At 42.5% G+C, this 20,750-nt stretch overlaps 1 protein-coding gene across 2 annotated transcripts in view; it reads right to left on the reverse strand.

Moving 5' to 3' along the window:
* Positions 1 to 4,695: 4,695 nt before the first annotated feature.
* Positions 4,696 to 20,750, reverse strand: part of SDHA (succinate dehydrogenase complex flavoprotein subunit A) — a 30,385-nt gene continuing 14,330 nt past the window's right edge. For both annotated transcript variants that reach the window (XM_077749417.1, XM_077749416.1), the window contains exons 8-15: positions 19,439 to 19,607; positions 18,440 to 18,635; positions 17,449 to 17,620; positions 15,520 to 15,638; positions 9,483 to 9,594; positions 9,131 to 9,261; positions 6,827 to 6,940; positions 4,696 to 5,019 (exon numbers count right to left, since the gene is read on the reverse strand). In XM_077749417.1, coding sequence (XP_077605543.1) covers positions 4,933 to 5,019; positions 6,827 to 6,940; positions 9,131 to 9,261; positions 9,483 to 9,594; positions 15,520 to 15,638; positions 17,449 to 17,620; positions 18,440 to 18,635; positions 19,439 to 19,607 — 1,100 coding nt within the window. In that variant the 3' untranslated portion in view covers positions 4,696 to 4,932. The remainder of the gene's footprint in view (positions 5,020 to 6,826; positions 6,941 to 9,130; positions 9,262 to 9,482; positions 9,595 to 15,519; positions 15,639 to 17,448; positions 17,621 to 18,439; positions 18,636 to 19,438; positions 19,608 to 20,750) is intronic.

A 20,750-nucleotide genomic window follows, 5' to 3' on the forward strand; every position in this document is an offset into this window, starting at 1 on the left:
TTTTGAGGCGAGGCCGCCCCGCAGTGCTCCCCAGTGGCCTGCGGAAGGAGCTGGCCCTCTTCCCCAGCCCTCCTTCCCTGCGCACACGGGGACATTCCTCAGGCCCTGGAGCGGACGCACGCGTCCAGGGATCACTCTCTGCCCCGTTTCCTGCGTCTTCACCACCGCACGTCCCGGAGAGGGCTCGTGCAAGCTCTCCAAGGAAATTCTTCTGTGACTTTAGCATTCACCTACAGTGTGTATCTACAAAACTCAACAACCTGAGGTCTTCCCATGACTTAGTGAATTCAAAAAAGTTTCAAATTCACATCAGTTACTGAATAATCTTTTCTGGAGTTTTCCACAGGTCTTCGATCTCTGGCATCTGAAATCCATCTCTGGCTCCTTTTCTAACTCCATAAAATTAATAACTGATTTTGCCACACAGTCTGCAGGGAAACTTCAGCAAGAACTGTCTCCGTGACTGCGGCAGGCCCTGGCCTCCCTCTCCTGACTGTCATTCTCCACCAACCTGTGGCCGAGTCCCCAACCTGGAAGGCCACAGCCAGGTCCATCTGCAGGAACCGGAAGTGCTCTGTTCTGCTTTCTGTTCCGTTGCAGGTGTGCGAAATGAACCATCCAAAGGAAGGAGCACTTCCTGAATGCTCACAAGGAATGAGACTACCCCAGTGTCTCCAGAGTTCTTTTGTGTAATCCTCACACCAGCGCCTCAGGGCAAGCTACCAGGGTACGTGTTTTACTGGTAAGAAAACCATGGCTGGCCCAAAGTCAAATAGCAAGGAGATTTTAGCCCAGGCCTATCCTTGCTTTCCTGGATCATCGCACTCAGGGCAAGGCTGACTCTTGAGACATTAATGACTAGGAAATGAAAGTTTAAAAATTCTCCCTCTCCCCCCAACAACGTACACACAAATGCACAGATGAATCTAGAAGGCTTCATCAGAGAGACTGGCCGGGCATGTCCTTCCCTCCACCTCAGCCCTCATTTCTTTTCTTTTTTTGTGATATTTTATTTATTTCTAGGAGAGAGAGAGAGAGAGAGAGAGACAGCGTGAGCAGGGGAGGGTCAGAGAGAGAGGGAGTCACAGACTGAAGCAGGCTCCAGGCTCTGAGCTGGCAGTCAGCACAGAGCCCGACACGGGGCTCGAACCCACGAACCGCGAGATCATGACCTAAGCGAAAGTCGGACGCTTAACCGACTAAGCCACCCAGGTGCCCCCTCAGTCCTCATTTCTAATGAACCCCTGGCTCTGAGAGGCTGGATAGAGCATGGCGGGTGGCTCACAGCCCCTGTGCCTACTGGTAGGGCAGGACCAAGCCCGAGTCCTCCCACTGCCTTTGATGGGGGGTGTTGCCTGGAGTCCTGTTGCCTCCTTATGAAGATGAGCAGCTATAGGGGAGACCTTCTGCCAACAGAAAGAGGCAGATCATCCCCTGCCTACTTCTGCTGCCTGCCTCAGTCACTTAAAGTATTGATGTACTTGCCACTATCCCCTCGCCTATCTTGGGATTCAATTCCCTCCTAACCAGGTCTGTTCTAAGCTTTCCATGGAGGTGATGCTCCTGGATGGGAGAGTAGAGAAGTAAACTGAAAGACAACACTGCTCTCTTCCTCCCATTAACATTACATCATGTATCTAATGTTGGGCCAGCCTTTCCCTTTGGTGTAGTATCTCTGAGCTAATTGAAAAATGCCTCTTTTATTATCCTTAGAATTTTTCTAAACATTGGCTCTTTCTGGGTGATAGGATTCCTAACGCTTCACAGGCTACCCTCTTGTTATCTTATGTCTTCGGCATATAGTAAGCCCTCAAAAGATATTAAATAAATGCATGACCAATAAGATATGTGCCCATTTGTTTTTGTGTGTGTGCAATCACGTGTGCGTGCGAGCACACACACACATTTTGTATTTATCCACCCTTACAGCTTTCCCTCTGAAGCCACTCTGATTCATTATTTATGCCTTATTTTCACATCAGGATCACTAATGACATTTACATGCTAAAGACCTGTGTCAGAGACTTTCATAGGACTCTGGTGAAGAACTCTAGGGGACAGAGCTGACTGTTCCCAGCCCTCCACATCCTTTCCATCAATATTCTTTCCAGAATTCAGTATTGATAGAGAATGACCTACCACTTTTTATTTAACTCAGATTTCTGAGTAGTGGTCAATTTATCAAATATATGCTGTTTAATGTAAAATACTAGTAAATGTCTCTATTGGTGTTGGCCCATAGAACTTTCTGCAATGATGGGATTGTTGTTGTCCAGTGTGGGAGCCACTTGCCACATGGAGCTACTAGCTGAAATGGATCAAAGTGATTGGGGAATGTAATTTTAAATTTTACATAATTTTAGTGGACTTAATAGCTATGTGGTTACGGCTAATGCTATGGGCAATGTTTACATCTGAGTATTGTACTGTATCTTTTTTGCTTCTTTCTTTAAATTTTTTTTAATGTCTTTATTTAAGAGCCAGAGACAGAGATAAAGTGGGGGAGGGGCAGAGAGAGAGGGAGACACAGAATCTGAAGCAGCTCCAGGCTCTCAGCTGTCAGCACAGAGCCCGACGTGGGGCTCGAACCCATGGACTATGAGATCATGACCTGACCCAAAGTTGGACACTTAATCGACTGAGCCATCTAGGCACCCCGTCTTTTTTTGCTTCTTTTGATCCAGATCAGAAATGTTCCATATCTCTGTGGGCAGTACTCTAGGTTTTTACCTTGATGCAAAAAAATTTTTTTAATATCTCTGGTCTGTCAATTCCTTTAACATGTGGGTTCTCCTACAAACGCTGAATATACAATGTATAAAACATTTCCAGTATGAAATATTCTGTCCCATAGAAACTTGCATTTCCAGACCAGCCACTCCCCAGTGGTTTTCTTGGTCTCAGAATGTTCACAACCATCTGCAGGTTGGTTTTGGGTTGAGAAGTAACAGACAGAAAGAGACTGCTGCCCTCAGACTTCTTTGGAAGAGACTTCTTTGGAACCAATCAGCCCTTCTGTCGTCTTATCATGCTTCATGTACATGCCTTTCCTAGCTTTTCATTCATTGACCTAACACTTAAATGACGCTTAGGTGCCTATATTTATACTCCCACTTCTGCAAAATCCTTTGGCTACACCTTGTTCCATGGGCTGGTTGGGATGGAGGTCTTAAACTGTCAGTAGTCTTTCCACCTGTTTTCTCCTGAAAATCACCTCCTTCATGTTTGTTGTACCACATGATCCCATGCAGGTGGTTTTCAAAGTGTGGTCTGGACATATTAAAAATGCAACATCTCAGGTCTAACCCCAGGACCTACTGAACCAGAAGTCCTGAGATGGGGTCAGGAACTATTTAATGATTCCTCCAGGTGACTCTGATTCACATGAAAGTTCCAGAACCACATTAGGGTTTGGAAAAAGGGAGTCTTTAAATTCTATCATTCCTTACTCATTTATCTGAAGGAACTTCTCTGTAAAATACTATTCCTAATTAACTAGGTTACACTGAATGGCAATGTGTGGATAAAAGGGAACATAATCATTATTTTCCTTTAATTGCCCATTTTCAGTGTTAGTAGTTAGTGCCCTACTTGCTTCCAAGAGTGATTAATTTTATGTTTGTTCAGTTTTGGCTGAGTTTTTAAACTATCATTATAAATTAACGGATTATTTTTTTTAACATAGTCAATGAGTCTCAATCAACGCAGTCACCATTGTTTGCGGGCCCCAGTGCCCTCTGACAGTTTCTAGCTCAGAGACTTTTTTAGGCGCCTCTTGAACATTTCCTCCCCCAGCCCAGGAATCAGCAATTCTTACTTGCCATCATACTTTCTTAGCAGAGCTGTGGGAAACAGGAACTCTCCTCCATCACAGCCCCTGTGGAAGAGAATTTGGGAACATCTAACAAAACGACATGTGCATTTACCCTTGGACCCAGCAATTCTGCTTCTAGGACTCCACCTCAAAGAAACTGGCAAAGAAAATGGCTTCACACACATAGTTATTCATTGTGGCATCTGTAATACTGGAAATAACACAAATGTCCATCACTAGAGGGTAAGGTACATTCATGCTGCCAAAAGAAGGAAGGAAAATGGCTCACTGATGATAAGGAATGATCTCCAGATATGCAGACAAGGTGAGCACAATAGTCTATACATCACAATGCAAATACAGATTTGCTTTCTTCTCTTTAAATACTCACTAGGAAGATAACTGAAGTGGTTGCTATGAGGGAGAGAATATAGGAACAATTAAGGAGGTCAGCTCTGAATATAAGGGACTCTGAAAGAACATTAATGTTTTACATATTTACAAACTGTAAGTTTTTAAAGACGATCCCTAAAATTGAAAAACAGACTAATATCAATGACCCTACCTGCTGTGGCCTGGATTCTACAGAAGCTAGCCCTGAGACAATCACTAGGAAGGGGACCCCAAAAAACACTTGAAAGCAGGTGGGGAAGGAAGAAATCCATCTGTTTCCTTCAGTATCTGGTTATTTAAATGCTTTAGGACACGTGTTCAAATATTAAGGCCATTTGTTTACTAAGAACAAGGAGAATATGTCAGCATCAAAATTCATTTTTACTTAATTATATTCTACAACAAAATTTCTGGGCTTTGATATTTCAGGTCAATGAACAGGCCTCAAGTCAAACAGTATAAGCTCATAAATGCACTTGGAATAGAAATAAGTTTGTAATTTATGTTTATTTAAGAATCATGCCCAGTTTTTTTAGTTCACAAGAATGAAGCTTCACACTTCCTGGCTGTTGATTACTGGCAAGTTTCTGGCCACCAGGTAGATGATCCCTATTCGAAAGGAAACCCTTGTTCCCTTAAGTACAGGGTGTCAAGAGGACAGTTATGATATAAAAGCGTGCGTGAGCTAATATACATGGGTACAAAGCCAGTCACCTCCAGCCCCATCAGTAGGAGCGAATCGCTGGAGGGACTGTGGCACAGTCTGCCTCATTCAAAGTTCTGTCAATGACGGGTCTGTACTCCAAGGAGACCTTAAAAAGAAAAATTGATAGTGAGACAAAATTTGCAGAAAAACACAGAAACAACATTCTCTTGTGCTCTTTTAAAAGATTAACTATAAATCTGATTTGCAGGGGCACCTCAGTGGCTTAGTTGGTTAAGTATGCAACTCTTAGTTTTTTGGCTCAGGTCATGATCTCATGGTTCGGTTTGTTCAGTTTGAGCCCTGAATGGGGCTCTGCCCCGACAGCACAGAGCCTGCTTGGGAATCGTTCTCTCTGCCCCTCCTCTGTTCTCTCTCAAAGTAAAAAAAAAAAAAGAAAATTTCAAAAAAAACAAAAAACAAAAAACATTGGCAGACAAATTTCAGAAACTTAAAAACACAAATATGTACTAAAGTATTTTTCACTAACAAACTCAAAAAAGGATCTACAAATACAATAGGGAACTGGCTATGTAAATTATGGTAAATCCATGTAGTAAAATACAGTGATTAAGATAACAATGTATGAAATTCTTGATGCTTTACACAAATGCTCAACAAGTAGGTGAAACCCTGTATACACTGTCATCCTTTAATTATGTTTAAACTATGTATCTACATTTTTTCTACTCATATTTTTATACGTATACACACACACACACACACACACACACAAAGTGTATAAATATACATGCAAAACCTGAAGGAAATATTTCACAATAATAATAATAAAGGGTATTGGTGATTGGTGAACTTACAAATGTTAATTTTGTTTTTGTACTTTCTATACTTTCTAAAATGAGCACTTCTTATATAATTGTAAAAACTCTTAAACATTACTAAAAACAGGATTGTACTGAGAGAGAAATCTGATATCTTTCTAAATAAATTTTTTACTGTTTATTTTTGAGAGAGAGCACACACGCACAGCTGTGAGAGAGGGGGGGAGGGTCAGAGAGAGACACAGACAGACAGACAGACAGAATCCCAAGCAGGCTCCGTGCTGTTAGCGAAGAACCCAATGCAGGGCTTGACCCCACAAACTGTGAGATCAGGACCTTAACTGAAATCAAGAGTCAGGTGCTTATCTGACTGTGCCATCCAGGTGGCCCCAGTCTGATAACTTTCTATACACTGTCAGAAAATAGGCTTCATGCAAAATTATGAAAATCACTGCCTGTCTGAAATACCGGACACACTAGGCACTCTGCATAAAGTGATGACAACAAAGCACAACATAATTTCTGTAGACTGAGACAAATGATTAAGACTATCCCTTACAAGTCTGAAAAGCTTAAGGATAAACACTTTGTAGTTTATTCAGGATCCTTAATGCCCAGGAGAAATGCCAAATGGGTGAATTATGCTTCGGTGAAGTAAGACTATGAGCCTTTATCGTACTCTTAGCTGGTTGTTCCCAGGACCCTGCCCACCTCACCCTCTCCTCTGCTTGCTGTGCCCAGGCCAATGCTAAGGGCTGCACAGCATACCCTGGGTTCTCTGAGGCTGCTTTGAGGTGGTCCAGTCAATGGGAAGAAAGGAGTGTTTTCCCAGCCCACTGATATTGCTCTCAGTGGGCTCCAGAATCCTCATTCCCTGCTATCCAGGCTTGGGTGCTCACTCCCTGCCCAATGCTAAAGCTGCGGAAGACCAGCCTTTCTGAACCACTGCCCACGCTGGATTCTGCTTCCAGACAAAAGCTGACTGACAATGTCTTTTTCAGTGGTGTCTCAAATCTGTCAGTGGTCAAGTTAAATCCATGATGCTTCTCCCAGTCCATCATATGCTGAACTCTAGAACATGTGGGACAGCGTATTTGACAGTGCATATGTGAGTGGAACATGCTCTCCACATACCTTCCCAGTCTTGACATCAACATAAGAAAGGGTGTGCTTCCTCCAGTGCTCCTCAAACGGCTTCTTCTGCTGCCCCTGGATGGGCTTGGAGTAATCATACTCGTCAATCCGCTCCTGAGGCCAGAGAAAGTAAGTTTATTTCAGAAAATACCATTAACAATCACACTTCAAGTTTCTTATTACTCTAATGGCGATATAACCAGAAAATACGGCAAACTTATTAAAATGATTCATGAGAGACTAGTCTGCTATGAATCCCCCTAGATCCCACACAACAAGGAGGTATCCACTGACCGAAACAGAACTTGTTCTGAGCTGGGACATTCCTAATCCATTTTTCAACCCAAGTCCCTTCCCCTCTACAATTCCTAATGAAAAAAAAATTTTTTGTGTAGATGTGACCTAAAACAACACACAATATATGAAACACAGTGCAACTGAGTCCCAAATGCAGGTGGGATGGAGAGATAAGACATGTGATCATCTGCCAGCAGTCAGTCCTCCAGAGGGCCTGTCTACCCTGGGGCTCCCAGACAGGCCGTCCCTCATTCCAGGGCCTCCACGGCACAGGTCCCAACAAGAGCAGAATCTACCAAAGCCACAGAGCTAGCAATGGGTTTGCAGCAGCACCGTGAGCCCAGAGCTCCATTTCTACAGCCAGTGGGTGGTTGGGTGTGGAAATTAGACTGATCTTTCATGCACTTAAAACTTTATCAAACACTTTGTCTTTCTGTTCTGTACTCTGGGAACTTTCATCTTCTTCTTTCAGCTTTTATTTAAATCCTTCAATTTTAGCAATTAAAATTTTGTTCAAAAACTCTCAAAGAGAAGCTGAATACTATTAAGGGATATCCTGGCAAATGGTAATGGATAAGACCTACAAGAGGCCTCCTTAAAATAAAAACCGGGGCTCAGTCAATGGAGCACACAACTTTTGATCTCAGGGTTGTGAGTGTGAGCCCCACATTGGGTGTAGAGATTAAAAATAAAATTAATTAATTAATAAAATAAAATAAAAACACTTCTATTTCTGCTGAGTGAGGTGAGTGTGGTGATGGGGAAAGGCAAGCAAGTGGGGCTAGCATCTCTCTCTCTCTCTCTCTCCTTTTGTTTAAGTTTGTTTTGAAAGAGAAAGAGGAGCGCAAGTAGTGGAGAGGAACAGAGAGAGAGAGAGGAGACAGACAATCCTGACACAAGGCTCAACCTCACAAATGGTGAGATCATGACCTGAGATGAAATCAAGAGTCGGACGCTTAACTGACTGTGCCCCTAGACACCCCGCCTGTCCTTATTTCTGAACACACACCTCTAGGTGAGCTCTCCTAGGGGAAACAGCTTCCACCTGCTTGTCTGCTAAGACTGAATGAAAACTCATTCATCTCAGCCACACAAACTACCAACCAACAGCCTGAAGAAGCTTCTAGTCCTCAGTACATGTGACAAACATGCTTAATTAATACTAATCTAATCTAATCCAGCTCCAGTCAGTGGAAGGTAAATTAACAAAATTTCACAGTTGACTGGTGAGCCTGTTACCAGCAACACTACCACCATCCCAGATCAAAGTCCATCTGTCTGGAAAGTGGCTCAGGTCCTGCTGATGTTCCATCCTGAAATCGTGTTTGTTCCCAAGTGCCCATTTCCTTCATGTTTTGCTGTCATATGCTGAGTACTCTGTTCTGGAAGAATCTGACAACTGTACTCTGCATAGAAATCAGGTCATTTAAAAAAAATAGTGACCCAATGGGGCTGACTAAGTCAGTTGAGCATTTGACATCATCTCAGGTAACAATCTCGGTTCATGAATTCGAGCCCCAAGTCAGGTTCTGTGCTGACGGCTTGGAGCCTGCTTCCGATTCTGTGTCTCCCTCTCTCTGTCCCTCCCCACTTGCACTCTCTCTCTCAAAAATAAACATAAAAATAAAATAAACATTAAAAATTTTTTAAGAAGTGATCCAAGATGAGATCAAGTCTCAAATGATGATTTACGCATCATTTTAATTTGGTGAGTTAGCATTTTCTGGCAATAACACTCAGACTGCAGGGTAACCTTTGACCAAGTAAAGTTCAGGTGTGTCTTGCTGAGAGGCTGCTATTGGCAGCAGCAGATACAGATCCAGAGCAAGAAAAAGGTCACAATGGTATAAAGCATAAAAGTTATCAGGGAGAATAAAAAAGCACATCTGTTTCAATTTACTTTTGGGAAAACTGAGTGAAATGCAGAGAAAGTCCAGGGCTAGGGACTGAGCAATGCCAGGTGAGAGAAGGCATGAGGTGCACACGAAGTATGTTGTGAAGGCACACCTTGTAATCTTCCCTGGCGTGAGCACCACGTGACTCCTTCCGAGCCTCTGCTCCATAAATGGTCTGAAGTGCACAGAGCATCAGGTTCTGCAGCTCTAGGGTCTCCACCAGGTCGGTGTTCCAGACCATTCCTGGGGACACATAAGGCACCATGAAAAACAGCATCCAGTCAGATGGGTACTCCAGGCTATAGCTAGGGGCTTGCCAGTGTCCATAGCACACAAACACATGACACACAAACAGCAAGGAGAGGGTAAGTCAGCACTAAGTGGGACAGACACGACCCTGAGGCAGCCTCCCTTGCAAATGCCTAGCACCCCAATTGTGTGCAGGGGCCCACAGAAATGCTCACCTCGGTCAAATGTCTTCAGATGTTTTAGGTCTCCATAGAGCTGGCTGATTTTCTCGCAACCTTCCTGTAACACACTTCCCACACGGAACACTGCAGCATGATTTTGCATGGACTGTAACAAAGTATCATTTGTAAATCTTCAATTCATATGAAAAAGCCCTGCCAAGAACCATTAAACCTTTTAGAGTTTTTCTTATGTGTTTCACTTTTTAAAAAAATATTTTTTTTTAAATGTTTTATTTATTTCTAGGAGAGAGAGAGAGAGACAGCGTGAGCAGGGGAGGGTCAGAGAGAGAGGGAGTCACAGACTGAAACAGGCTCCAGGCCCCGAGCTAGCAGTCAGCACAGAGCCCGATGCGGGGCTCGAACCCATGAACCGCGAGATCATGACCTAAGTGAAAGTCGGACCTAAGCGAAAGTCAGACGCTCAACCGACTAAGCCACCCAGGCACCCCATTAAAAAAAGATTTTAAGTAATCTATACTCCCAACATAGGGCTCCAACTCACAAGCCCAAGATCAGGAGTTACACACTCTGACTAAGCCAGCCAGGGACCCCTCAAATTTCACTTTTTATAAACTATTTATGTAAATTAAATTGAAAAACTGGGAAATTCAGACTTCCTTATTACTGAATTTTATTTATTTTTATTTGTTTAAGTAAGCTCTATATCCAACATGGGACTTGAACTCACAACCCTCACAACATGTTCTATTGACTGAGCCAGCCAGACGCCCCTGTTATGAAGTTTGTGAGAACCTTTAAGATCTACTCTCTCAGCACTTTCAAATATGTAATGAACTGTTACTAACTATAATTGCCATGCTGTATAAGTCCCAGGACTTATTTGTTTTTAACTGGAAGTTGGTATCTTTTGTTTCATTTCACTAATTTCATCCACTCCCTGTCTCTGGCAAACCACCAATCTGTTCTCTGAACTTATGAGTTCAGTTTCTCGTTTTTTGTTTTGTCAGATTCCGTATGTAAGTGAGATCACATATTTGTCTTTGTCTGACTTATTTCACTGAGCATAATGCCCTCAGAGGCCACCCATGTTGGCACAAATGGCAAGATCTCATTCTTTTTTATGCCCCAGTTTACATACATACTATAACATATACCTACATCTTACTTATCCATGCACCCATTGATAGACATCTAGATTACTTTCATATCTTAGTATTGTAAATAATCCTGAAATGAACAGAGAGAGAGAGAGAGAGGGAGGGAGGGGGGGAGAGGGAGAGGGAAAGAGAGTAAGAGAGTAAGAGAGTGGGAGAGGGAGGGAGAGAGAATCCCAAGCAGGTTTTACACTGCCAGGACAGACCCCGATGCAAGGCTTGAACTCACAAACTGCAAGATCATGACCTGACCCAAAACCAGATGCTTAACCAACTGAGCCACCCAGGCGCCCAAATACTAAACATTTCTGACAGGTGTGAGATAGTACCTCATGTGGTTCTGATCTGCATTTCCCTGTCGATAAATGATGTGGAGCATCTTTTCATTATCTGTTGGTCTTCTGTATGTCTTCTTTGGAGAAATGTCCATTCAAGTTCTCTGTCCATTTCTTAGGCTGTTTTTACAATTGAGTTGTAGGAGTTCTTTACACATTTTGGGATATTAGCCCCTTATCAGATATATAATTTGCAAATATTTTCTACCATTCTATAGGTTGCCTTTTTTGTTGGTTTCCTTTGTGCAAAAGCTTTTTAGTTTGATGTAGTCCCAATAGTTTTTTTACTTTTGTTGCCTTTGTTCATGGTGTCAAATCCAAAAACTCATCGCCAAGACCACTATTAAGGAGCTCACTGCCTGTGTTTTCTTCTTAGAGTTTTATGGTTTCAGGTCTTATATTCAAGTCTTGAATACATCTTGAGTTAATTTTTGTGTATAGTGTAAGAACAGTGACCTAGATTCACTCCTTTGCATGTGGCTGTTCAGTTTTCCCAGCACCATGGAGACTATTCTTTTCCCATTGTATATTCTTGGTTCTTTTGTTGTAATTAGCCATATATACAGGGATTTATTTATGAGCTTGATTCTATGCCATTGATCTACATGTCTGTTTTTATGCTGATACTTCAGTGTTTTGATTATCATCTCTTTGTAATACAGTTTGAAATCATGGAGAGAGATGCCTCCAGCTTTGTTCTTCTCACAGGATTGCTTTGGTTATTCAGGGTATTCTGTGGTTCCACACAAACTTTAGAATTGTTTGTTCTATTTCTGTGAAAAATGTCAATGGTACTTTAACAAAGATTGCATTGGGTAAGCCACTTTGGGTAATAATAGAAATTTTAACAGTATCAGTTCTTCCAATCCATGAACAAGGAATATCTTTCCACATATTTGTGTCTTCAACCTTACTCATTAATGTTTTATAGTTTCAGTGTATTGATTTTTCTTCTCCTTGGTTAAATTTATTCCTAGGTATTTTATTCTTTTTGATACAATTATAAATGGGATTATTTTCTTAATTTCTCTTTCAGAGGGTTTATTTTTTGTATACAGAAACAACAGGTTTTTATGTATTGATTTTGTGTATTTCAACTTTACTGAATTCGCTTACTAGTTCTAAGTTTTTGGGTGGAGTCTGTGTCAGATATAATCTAATACATCTGTAAATAGTCACTTATACTTCCTTCTTTCCAATTTGGATGCCTCTTATTTTTCTGCCTAACTGCTCTAGCTAGGACTTCCAGCTAGGACTGTGTTGAATGAAGTGGGAAGGGTGAACATTCTTGTCTTGCTCCTATGATAAGATAAAAAGCTTTTTTAGCTCTTCACCACTGAATGTGACATTAGCTGTGGGCTTATCATATATGGCCTTGATTACATTGAGGTGCATTCCTTCTACATCTACCTTGTTGAAAGTTTTAGCATAAATAGATGTAGATGCTAAATGAATTTTTGATTAATGCTTTTTATTAATTTATTTTTTAAAAATTTTAAAAAATGTTTATTCATTTCTGAGACAGTGAGCAGGGGAGGGGCACAGAGAGAGGAAGACACAGGATCTGAAGCAGGCTCCAGGCTCTGAGCTGTCAGCAGAGCCCGATGTGGGGCTTGAACCCACAAAATGCAAGACCATGACCTGAGCCGAAGTTAAATGCTCAATCAACTGAGCCAGCTAGGTGCCCCAATGCTTTTTTTTTTATGTTTATTTATCTGTGAGAGAGAGACAGAGTGTGAGTGGGGGAGGGGCAGAAAAAGAGGCGGACAAAGAATCTGAAGCAGGCTCCAGGCTCTAAGCTATCAGCACAGAGCCTGACGTGGGGCTTGAACCCATAAGCAGTGAGATCACGACCTGAACCAAAGTCAGTCACTCAACCAACTGTTCCCTGATTAATGTTTTTAAAACATGCTTCTATGTTCCCATTAAGTACATGTCTTAAATCCACATAGGTTATTTAAAGTGGAACACTGTGCATTTAGGGAAGGCAGTTTGTGGAATTTGGCCAAGATCTGTGATTCCAAGCAGACATACTTCAGAGACATGACGTACTGAATGGTGGCAGAAAGGTGTTAAGGGTTCCACCTTCGAATTCCCGAGGAGACAGCAGCTCCTACGGTGTTGCCCCACCCCCGAGTTCCGGTGGTAAATGTCCTAGGAGCAGCAGGTGGCCCCTTGCTGACACAGACGAAGAAGTGCTAATTACGAGGTGATCTGAAGCAAGCGTGGGGTGGATGGTCATAAAGTAGAGGGAGAAGTGAGAAGCCTGGGAGCCCTCCCTGCTGAACTTCTGATTTCATATTGCAAAATCTTCTCGTGTGTCAAATTCCTGTATGGTTTTCTTGTTCATGCTAAGAAATAAAACTGAAATTTACTTTAGGATCTACCTTTGTTTCCTATCATTTACTGAATGGGCTTTCATCACTCTTGAAAAACCCCTTCATCCCACGCTTAATCACAGCTTGTGCCTGGGCTTACTTCTGGACTCCACGCCACTGACCTAGAGGTCTCCTTCTCTCCCACAGACCAACACAGCTTGTTGTTTTAGTTCTATTTAAAAGACATCTCATCTATGTCTTTAAAATGATACATAATTTAAAAACTGTAAAGCACACCATCAAATGTCTTGGCTTTTCAAGAAAAGAAAATGGAAAAAGCGATCTCAGAACCTAGTAAATAGTAGTTAAAACATTCTTTTATGTTCCTCAGCGCTCATGTTGTCATACTCTTTCGGGCTAGGTTTATTCAAGGTATTTTAAACTTTTTGGCTGCACTGTGAAGATTATTTTCAAATGGATTACTGCAGGTATACTGGAGAGCTACTCACTTTTGTATATGAATCTTTTATCCAGATGCTTTACTTCATTCTTGTTTTTATTAGTTTTCCACTTACCAGCTTCGAATTTTAATTGTATCAGTAAGCAATAATTTTGTCTATTCCTTTTCAATGTACTCCTCATTTCTTTTCTTTTACTGTATATACTGGAACCAGCAAAATAATTACTCTGTCCCTCAACTCAAATGTGCATGCCCCAAGGACAGGATTTTTTGTTTTGTGCGGATGAGTCAGGCATCTAGAACACTGCCTGGCACACAGCAGGTACGAATGCAGATGGTCCCTAACCCATGAGGGTTTGAGCGATGATTTTTCAACTTTACAATGGAACAAGAGTGATCTGCATTCAGAAAAACCAACTGTCACCTTCCCCAAGGCTCACAGTGTGTAATAGGGCACACTCGTGAATCCCACTCTCAGTGGGGCTCCCGCTGAGCCTCAGCTCATGACCCTGAGGCTCAACAACCATCTGCACTCATACAACCACTCTGTTTTCACTTTCAGTACAGTACTGAATAAATTACATGAGACAGACAACACTCTGGTATAAAATAGGCTTCATGTCAGATTTAAGGACGGATGGGCAAATGTTCAGTTAGTTAAGGGTGTTAAATGCATTTTTGGGGGACACAACCCCATTGTAAGTCAAAGATCTGTACATGCCTTATTTGGTGGGAATGCCTCTAAGGCTTCCTGTTTCAAACTCTGTCATGGATTCACCATTTCCATATCCAAAAAGAAGTTCCTACTATCCAGTAAATGATTACATCTATCATAGCTGGCCTCCAATTCCTGATATGAATACTCCACAAAAGTCCTGCAAAGATCACCTGACTGGTTTCATTAAACATGACTTTGTCCTCCACCCAAGCTATTTGCCTTACCTTTCCAAGAAGCCTCCATAAAGCCCAGTCTCACCTGAACACAGAACTGCACACTCCCATAAAAGTGAGCATTTGTGCTACTGGACTCCTTATCATAATGTGACTAAAGCAAAGGGTGACTTCTTTTTGGAAAATGCCTCCACAGACAAATTCTTACAAATTTCAAGTGGACAGAGATCTTACTTATGGACCAAGGATCTCTGTAGTCGAAGACTCTGATGGACCCCTAGCTGTTTTACACTACTTTTATTGATCTAAACCTGTGTTACCCAATGCAGTAACCACATATAGTGATTTATATTAAATTGAAACTGAATAAAATTCAGTTCTTTGGTCACATTAGCCACATTTCACATGCTGCACAGTCACATGTGGTCAAAGATACATGTTCTCATCCTCAGAGAATATCCCAGCAGACATGCTGATCTAGAAGGTAAATATTCTGACAACAACTAGTATACAGATTACCATTTCCTGCCAACACCCACACTCTTCCTGATCTTATTTAATGGATTCAACAGACCCCGTTAAAGACATTTCCCAGAGTTGCTAGAAACTGGGTGTGATGGTGGGATTAATTTCTTGGCAATGAGATGAGCTGGGCCTTCAGGAAGCCTGGTACAAGGACGCTCCCAGCTGGGACTTTCTTGGACCTTCCACTGCCCCTCCCCCTTCAGGCTATGACATACACATGAGAGAAGAGAGGGTCTGAGGGAAGCCAGACGCAAGCACAGTGGGACATGAAAGTTGCAGTTTCTGCCCTAGGCTCTACCTCCGGCCTTCTGTGTGCAATGTGTCCTTCTGCTATTCAGCCCGAGCCTGGCACACAGCTGACACCCCACAGTGCATGCAGGTGCTTACCTTCTGCATGTTGAGTCGTAGTTCTGATGTTCTTATGCTTCCATCAGCAAATCTCAATTTGTCAAGATTCATGACAGACTCTTCTCCAGCATTTGGTTTAATTGGGGGAACTTTATCTCCTTAAAAAACATACATACAAAAAGCTAGAATTTAATGGCTTTTGGAAAATGTACCCATAACCTGAGCTAATGTTCCACCCAAGCCACCCTTTAACTGAAGAACCACATATTGACTTGAGGCCGTAAACATAAAGACAACATTTCTGACAAGGAGGAAGTATCCAGTAAGAAATTTCTGAACAAAACAGAAACTATTCTTAAGCTTAAAAATAAGATTTATGTAAAAAAGGCTTGCAGTATTATTCTATAGAAGGGAAAACTGGCACCTTCACACAGTGAGCAATTTCCAACAATTCTGCTAATACCATCCACCTCCACCACCACGTGGTCCTCACTCAAAGATGAGGGTGGGCCTGGCCAGGCACGTTTAAAACTCTCTTGCTGATTGGGACCCTTATATCTGTTAACCTGAACCTCAAGATTTGCTGTCTTGCTTTTCTAAAATGATAAACGTTTTGAAGCTTTTTAAAGGTTCTTTTTTTTTTTTTTTTTTGCATAACATGTTTTGAAATATATTTTAATAGGTAATAGGGGCAGAAGGTATGAAACACAGGAAACATAGGAAGTTTTATAAGAATATCTTTATTTTGGGGGCACAAAGAAAGGGAACCTCGAATTTTCTGCTTTGTTCTAAGATGTGATTTCAGGCTTCACTGCTATAGTGAAATGAGCATTAGATTTGGTAGTCAGACTAGGTGGGTTTGACTCCTGCCTCTCCAGCAAACACTTCGAGAGGGCCCCACCTCTGCCCTTCAGCCTGGACTTTTAGTCAGAGCAAGGGAGAGGGTGTCTGAAAATGCACCTGTCCCTCTCTTTACACATACCTGCCAACTGCAGATGTAAAGAGGAACACGGCATGGTATACTAAGGGCTGTGTTTAACTAGTGGGGTTGTAAGACTTTTCACCAAATTAAAATCTATACAGAAATCTTTTGTGCAATAAAAATAGCAAACTAATACTAAATAGTTACCACCAATGAAGTGTAATGGGAAGAGCAGGGGCCTGAGGATCACACCACCCTTCCCTTGGAAACCGTGTCTTCCCCTCATATGATGTTCTGAGCAAATGGGCCAATATAATCCACAAGGAGACCCTTTGAAGGTCAAAGCGACAATAAGTGTCTGGTTCACAGTGGGACTCACCCTTCTAGCACATGGCATTTTTTCCATCAGTGAATTAATTTAAGTTAACAGAAGAACACAATCACTGACTTGAATTCACTGTATCAATGCAGGTAGAGATGTGACCCAATCCTTTGTTTTATGTGCATTATGTCTTCCCTTTCTGCTTTAATATGTTATTTATATTTTGTTTTCAGAACAACCTAAATTACTTTTCCATATGTACTGAAAACTTCTCTATTGTCATTCCTGTTTAAAGTATTTCATTGCAAGTAGTTTATATTGAGCAAGCAATTAAGTCATAACCCTCCCTTTAAAATAACTCCCTAACAATGACTTTTCTTTTTTTTTTAATTTTATTTTTTTAAATAGCTTATTGTCAAGTTGGTTTCCATATAACACCCAGTGCTCATCTCTAACAATGACTTTTCTAAGCAAGACATAATGACTACAGAATAGAATCTGATCCAAACCAGGTTACCTTCTTAATTGTTAAGACCCTCACCCATCCCGTGTCTAGCCTCAAGCGTACTAACATATAAATCTCTGAATTGCTCTGTTTCCTCATGTATAGGAAGTAAAAACAGACTACCTCTCCACAATCACTAAGCAAATTTCCAATTACGAATCAAGACATGGCAACCTCTTGCCTCCTGATACAGCCTGGCTACTTGGAGAAAACACATACCGGGTCTGCAGGACTCTGCAATACTCAGGGCACATGCCCGGCCAAAGACAACCAGATCCAAGAGTGAGTTTGCCCCAAGACGGTTGGCACCGTGCACGGAGGCGCAGGCAGCCTCCCCACAGGCATACAGGCCAGGCACGATTTGATCCTGGCCATTCACATGCCTCAGAACCTGTGGAAGGAAGACTGAACACTTAGGAGCACAGTGTGCACAAGCCAGCTTCCCAGCAGTGGGCCATGTGCCTGCAGGGGCAGAGGAAAGAGTACAGGTGAAGACCGGATCTGGTCTCACCTACAGGGAACCCTCTGACTGTGTCAGCCCGGTCTCCACCCTCTGCACCCAGACACTCAGTCACCCCAGGCCAAGAGAGGTCAAAGGATCCCACATGTCAGCACCTGTGATTTCAAACCCACACCTACTGCTCATGAGAAACCTCATTCATCACCTCAAACTGACCTCCTACTCCCTCACTCCGACTCTGGATTCAGATGAAGGGAAGGGAATATGGCAGACTTGAGTTGTAACTCAGACCCTTCCAGCCTATTACTCATCTATGAACATAATCCCCAGTCACCTTGCCTAAGGGCAGGCCAAAAAAGTCAAGAACCAAAAAGCTCTGGATGAATTAATTGCAAACCCCTCAAAAGTACTTTTTGTAAAGAGAATACAATTTATAAGGTCGCTATAAAAGTGACAAGAGATCATATAGTAAATTATAAACTAGGAAAAGCAATGATATTGCATCTATGACTGTCTACTACAGGGAGATCAATAAGTTATCAGCAGCTACTCATCACTAATGGGGTGAAAGTGAAAACTGGAAGGTGGCCCAGCCCCCCTGCCCTCTGGCAGCAGCTACTCAAGGAAGTGCAGCCTGTACAATACAGTGCTTTCTGAGGACAACGTCGGTCTTCTCTAACTGAGCTCACAAGGGACAATCGTAGCATTCCTGCCCTCTTTCCCACGGTTGAAGGGTCTTGGTTTGCTCACCTGCCCCTTGTAATTGGTGGGAATGCCGCCCATGTTATAATGCACGGTAGGAAGGACAGGGATGGGCTCCTTGGTGACATCCACGCCTGCAAAGATCATGGCTGTCTCTGAAATGCCAGGCAGCCGTATGGCCAGCTGCTCTGGAGGCAGGTGGTGCAACTGCAGGTAGACATGATCTTTCTCAGGGCCACAGCCTCTGGTAGAAAAGGACATTACAGCGTGAGGCAAAGAATGGTAATTATAGAAAATGTGAGACTACAAGTTTCACATTAGTTTATGCTGTACAAAATTTCCCTTCACTTGTGGTCATCCATTCTTCACACCTTCTCTGAGCGCCTACTCTGCCAGGGTAGACTGCACACGCTAGGGACAGCCAGAACGTGGACAGACATCCAGCCCTCACCGAGCTCATACTCCAGTCTTGGGAAGTCACAATTGGCTGTTTTCCTTGGTAAATGCATTAGAAAGTCCTTTTAATGCAAATACTCCAAATATAAAATCTCTAGAGGCTATAACTTCAAAGACTTGAGAAGGATCTCCACAATAAGGCAGCCCTAACAATGAAGAGCCTAACACTGCTTCAGTGAACAAGGGCCCACACACGGAAGGTCCCAAAACGTGTGGGTCCCCAAACAGCATCAAAGGCCCATATGCTAATATTAGGTTGTGGGCATGTGTGTCTCCCTCCCCCATATAGAATGTCTGTCTCTATCACAACACTCACACACACAATTGATGTTCCACAGATTTGAGAGAGATTGATGTTAAACCAGCTGAACTTCCCAAATGTAGGTCTTTAGAAGGATATCGTAAATTGACAAACAACCGTCAGAGGGGAGGAGAGGTAACCTACGCAGAGTTGGTGGGGTAGGTGGGGTGCTAAAGTTCATGGTGCTACATGTGCATATGTAGACATGAACAATAGCAGCCACCAAACAGAAAGGAGAGTGTGCATGTGTGCGTGTGCGCTCAGACACCTGTGGACAGAATGACACAGACCTTCCTTCACGGATCTCCAGAGTCATGGACCGAGACACGACGTCTCTGGACGCCAGGTCCTTTGCAACCGGGGCATATCGTTCCATAAACCTTTCACCTTGACTGTTAATGAGAATGCCTCCCTCTCCACGGCACCCTTCCGTAATGAGACAACCAGCACCATATATACCTGCAAAGGACCAGATTAGTTAGATGACTATAACCTAACAATTGCTAGGTCAATAATTCGGGGGATAGAAAGGAAAGGGTATGCAAAGGGGATGATGCTCACAAGAGAGTAAGAAAAAGAAAAGGTTAAGGAATAATAGGAAGTTTTGACAACAAAAAACACCAACAAAGCAGCAGTGAGGAGAAAGGTCAGCTGCTGTGGTGACAATGCAGCTTGGCTGAATATTCTGATTGTAATAGCTTTTCAGCTTTCTGCACAACCAACCATACATTAAATACCTCTGGTTTTGTTTCAATTATATAACGTCCTCTTGTAGCATGAAACTGTGACTAGGTAAGAAAAAGCAGTTTGGAAAGTTCATACCTAAAACCTGGTAAAAACAGCAATAATTACCACCATTCATACTTGTACTGCACTTGCTGTACACAACTCTAAGTTTTATAACAACCACAGGAAATATCCCTATTTTCAGAGATGAACAACGATAGCTTAGGAACTTATCAATGTTCTGTAGCTGGGAAGGCAAAGCCAAACGCACACCTGGCAACAAGGCATGTCTGTGCCCTTGATCTCACTGTCCCTTCAACAAGGAATGCCAAGCACTTGAACTTTAAGAGGGAGAACACCTATGTCAATGCAATCTGAAAGTTAACAGTGTCATTACCACATCAGAAGAGTTATCTTGCTTTAAGAACAAGAATGCAGGGGCATCTGGGTGGCTCAGTGTCAGGTAAACATCCCACTTTGGCTCAGGTCATGATCTCACAGTTGGCTAGTTCAAACCCCATGTCAGGCTCTGTGCTGACAGCTTGGAGCCTGGAGCCTGCTTCAGATTCTGTGTCTCCTTCTCTCTCTTCCCCTCCCCTGCTCACGCTGTCTCTTTCTCTCAAAAAGGAAGGAAGGAAGGGAGGGAGGGCGGGAGGAAGGAAGGACAAACAAGAATGTCCTGGGACACCTAGGTGATGGAGCCCCAAGTCAGGCTCCATGCTGACAGCATGGAGCATACTTGCGATCCTCTCTTCTTGTCTTTCTGTCCCTCCCCCATTCACATGTTCTCTCTCAAAACAAACAAACTTTAAAACAAAACAAAACCCCACAAAACCAGTAATTAAAAAAACTACCTAAAACATTTTTTTATTTTTT

Source organism: Crocuta crocuta, unplaced genomic scaffold (assembly GCF_008692635.1).
Source record: "Crocuta crocuta isolate KB4526 unplaced genomic scaffold, BGI_CrCroc_1.0 scaffold89, whole genome shotgun sequence".
NCBI classification, from domain to species: Eukaryota; Metazoa; Chordata; class Mammalia; order Carnivora; family Hyaenidae; genus Crocuta; species Crocuta crocuta.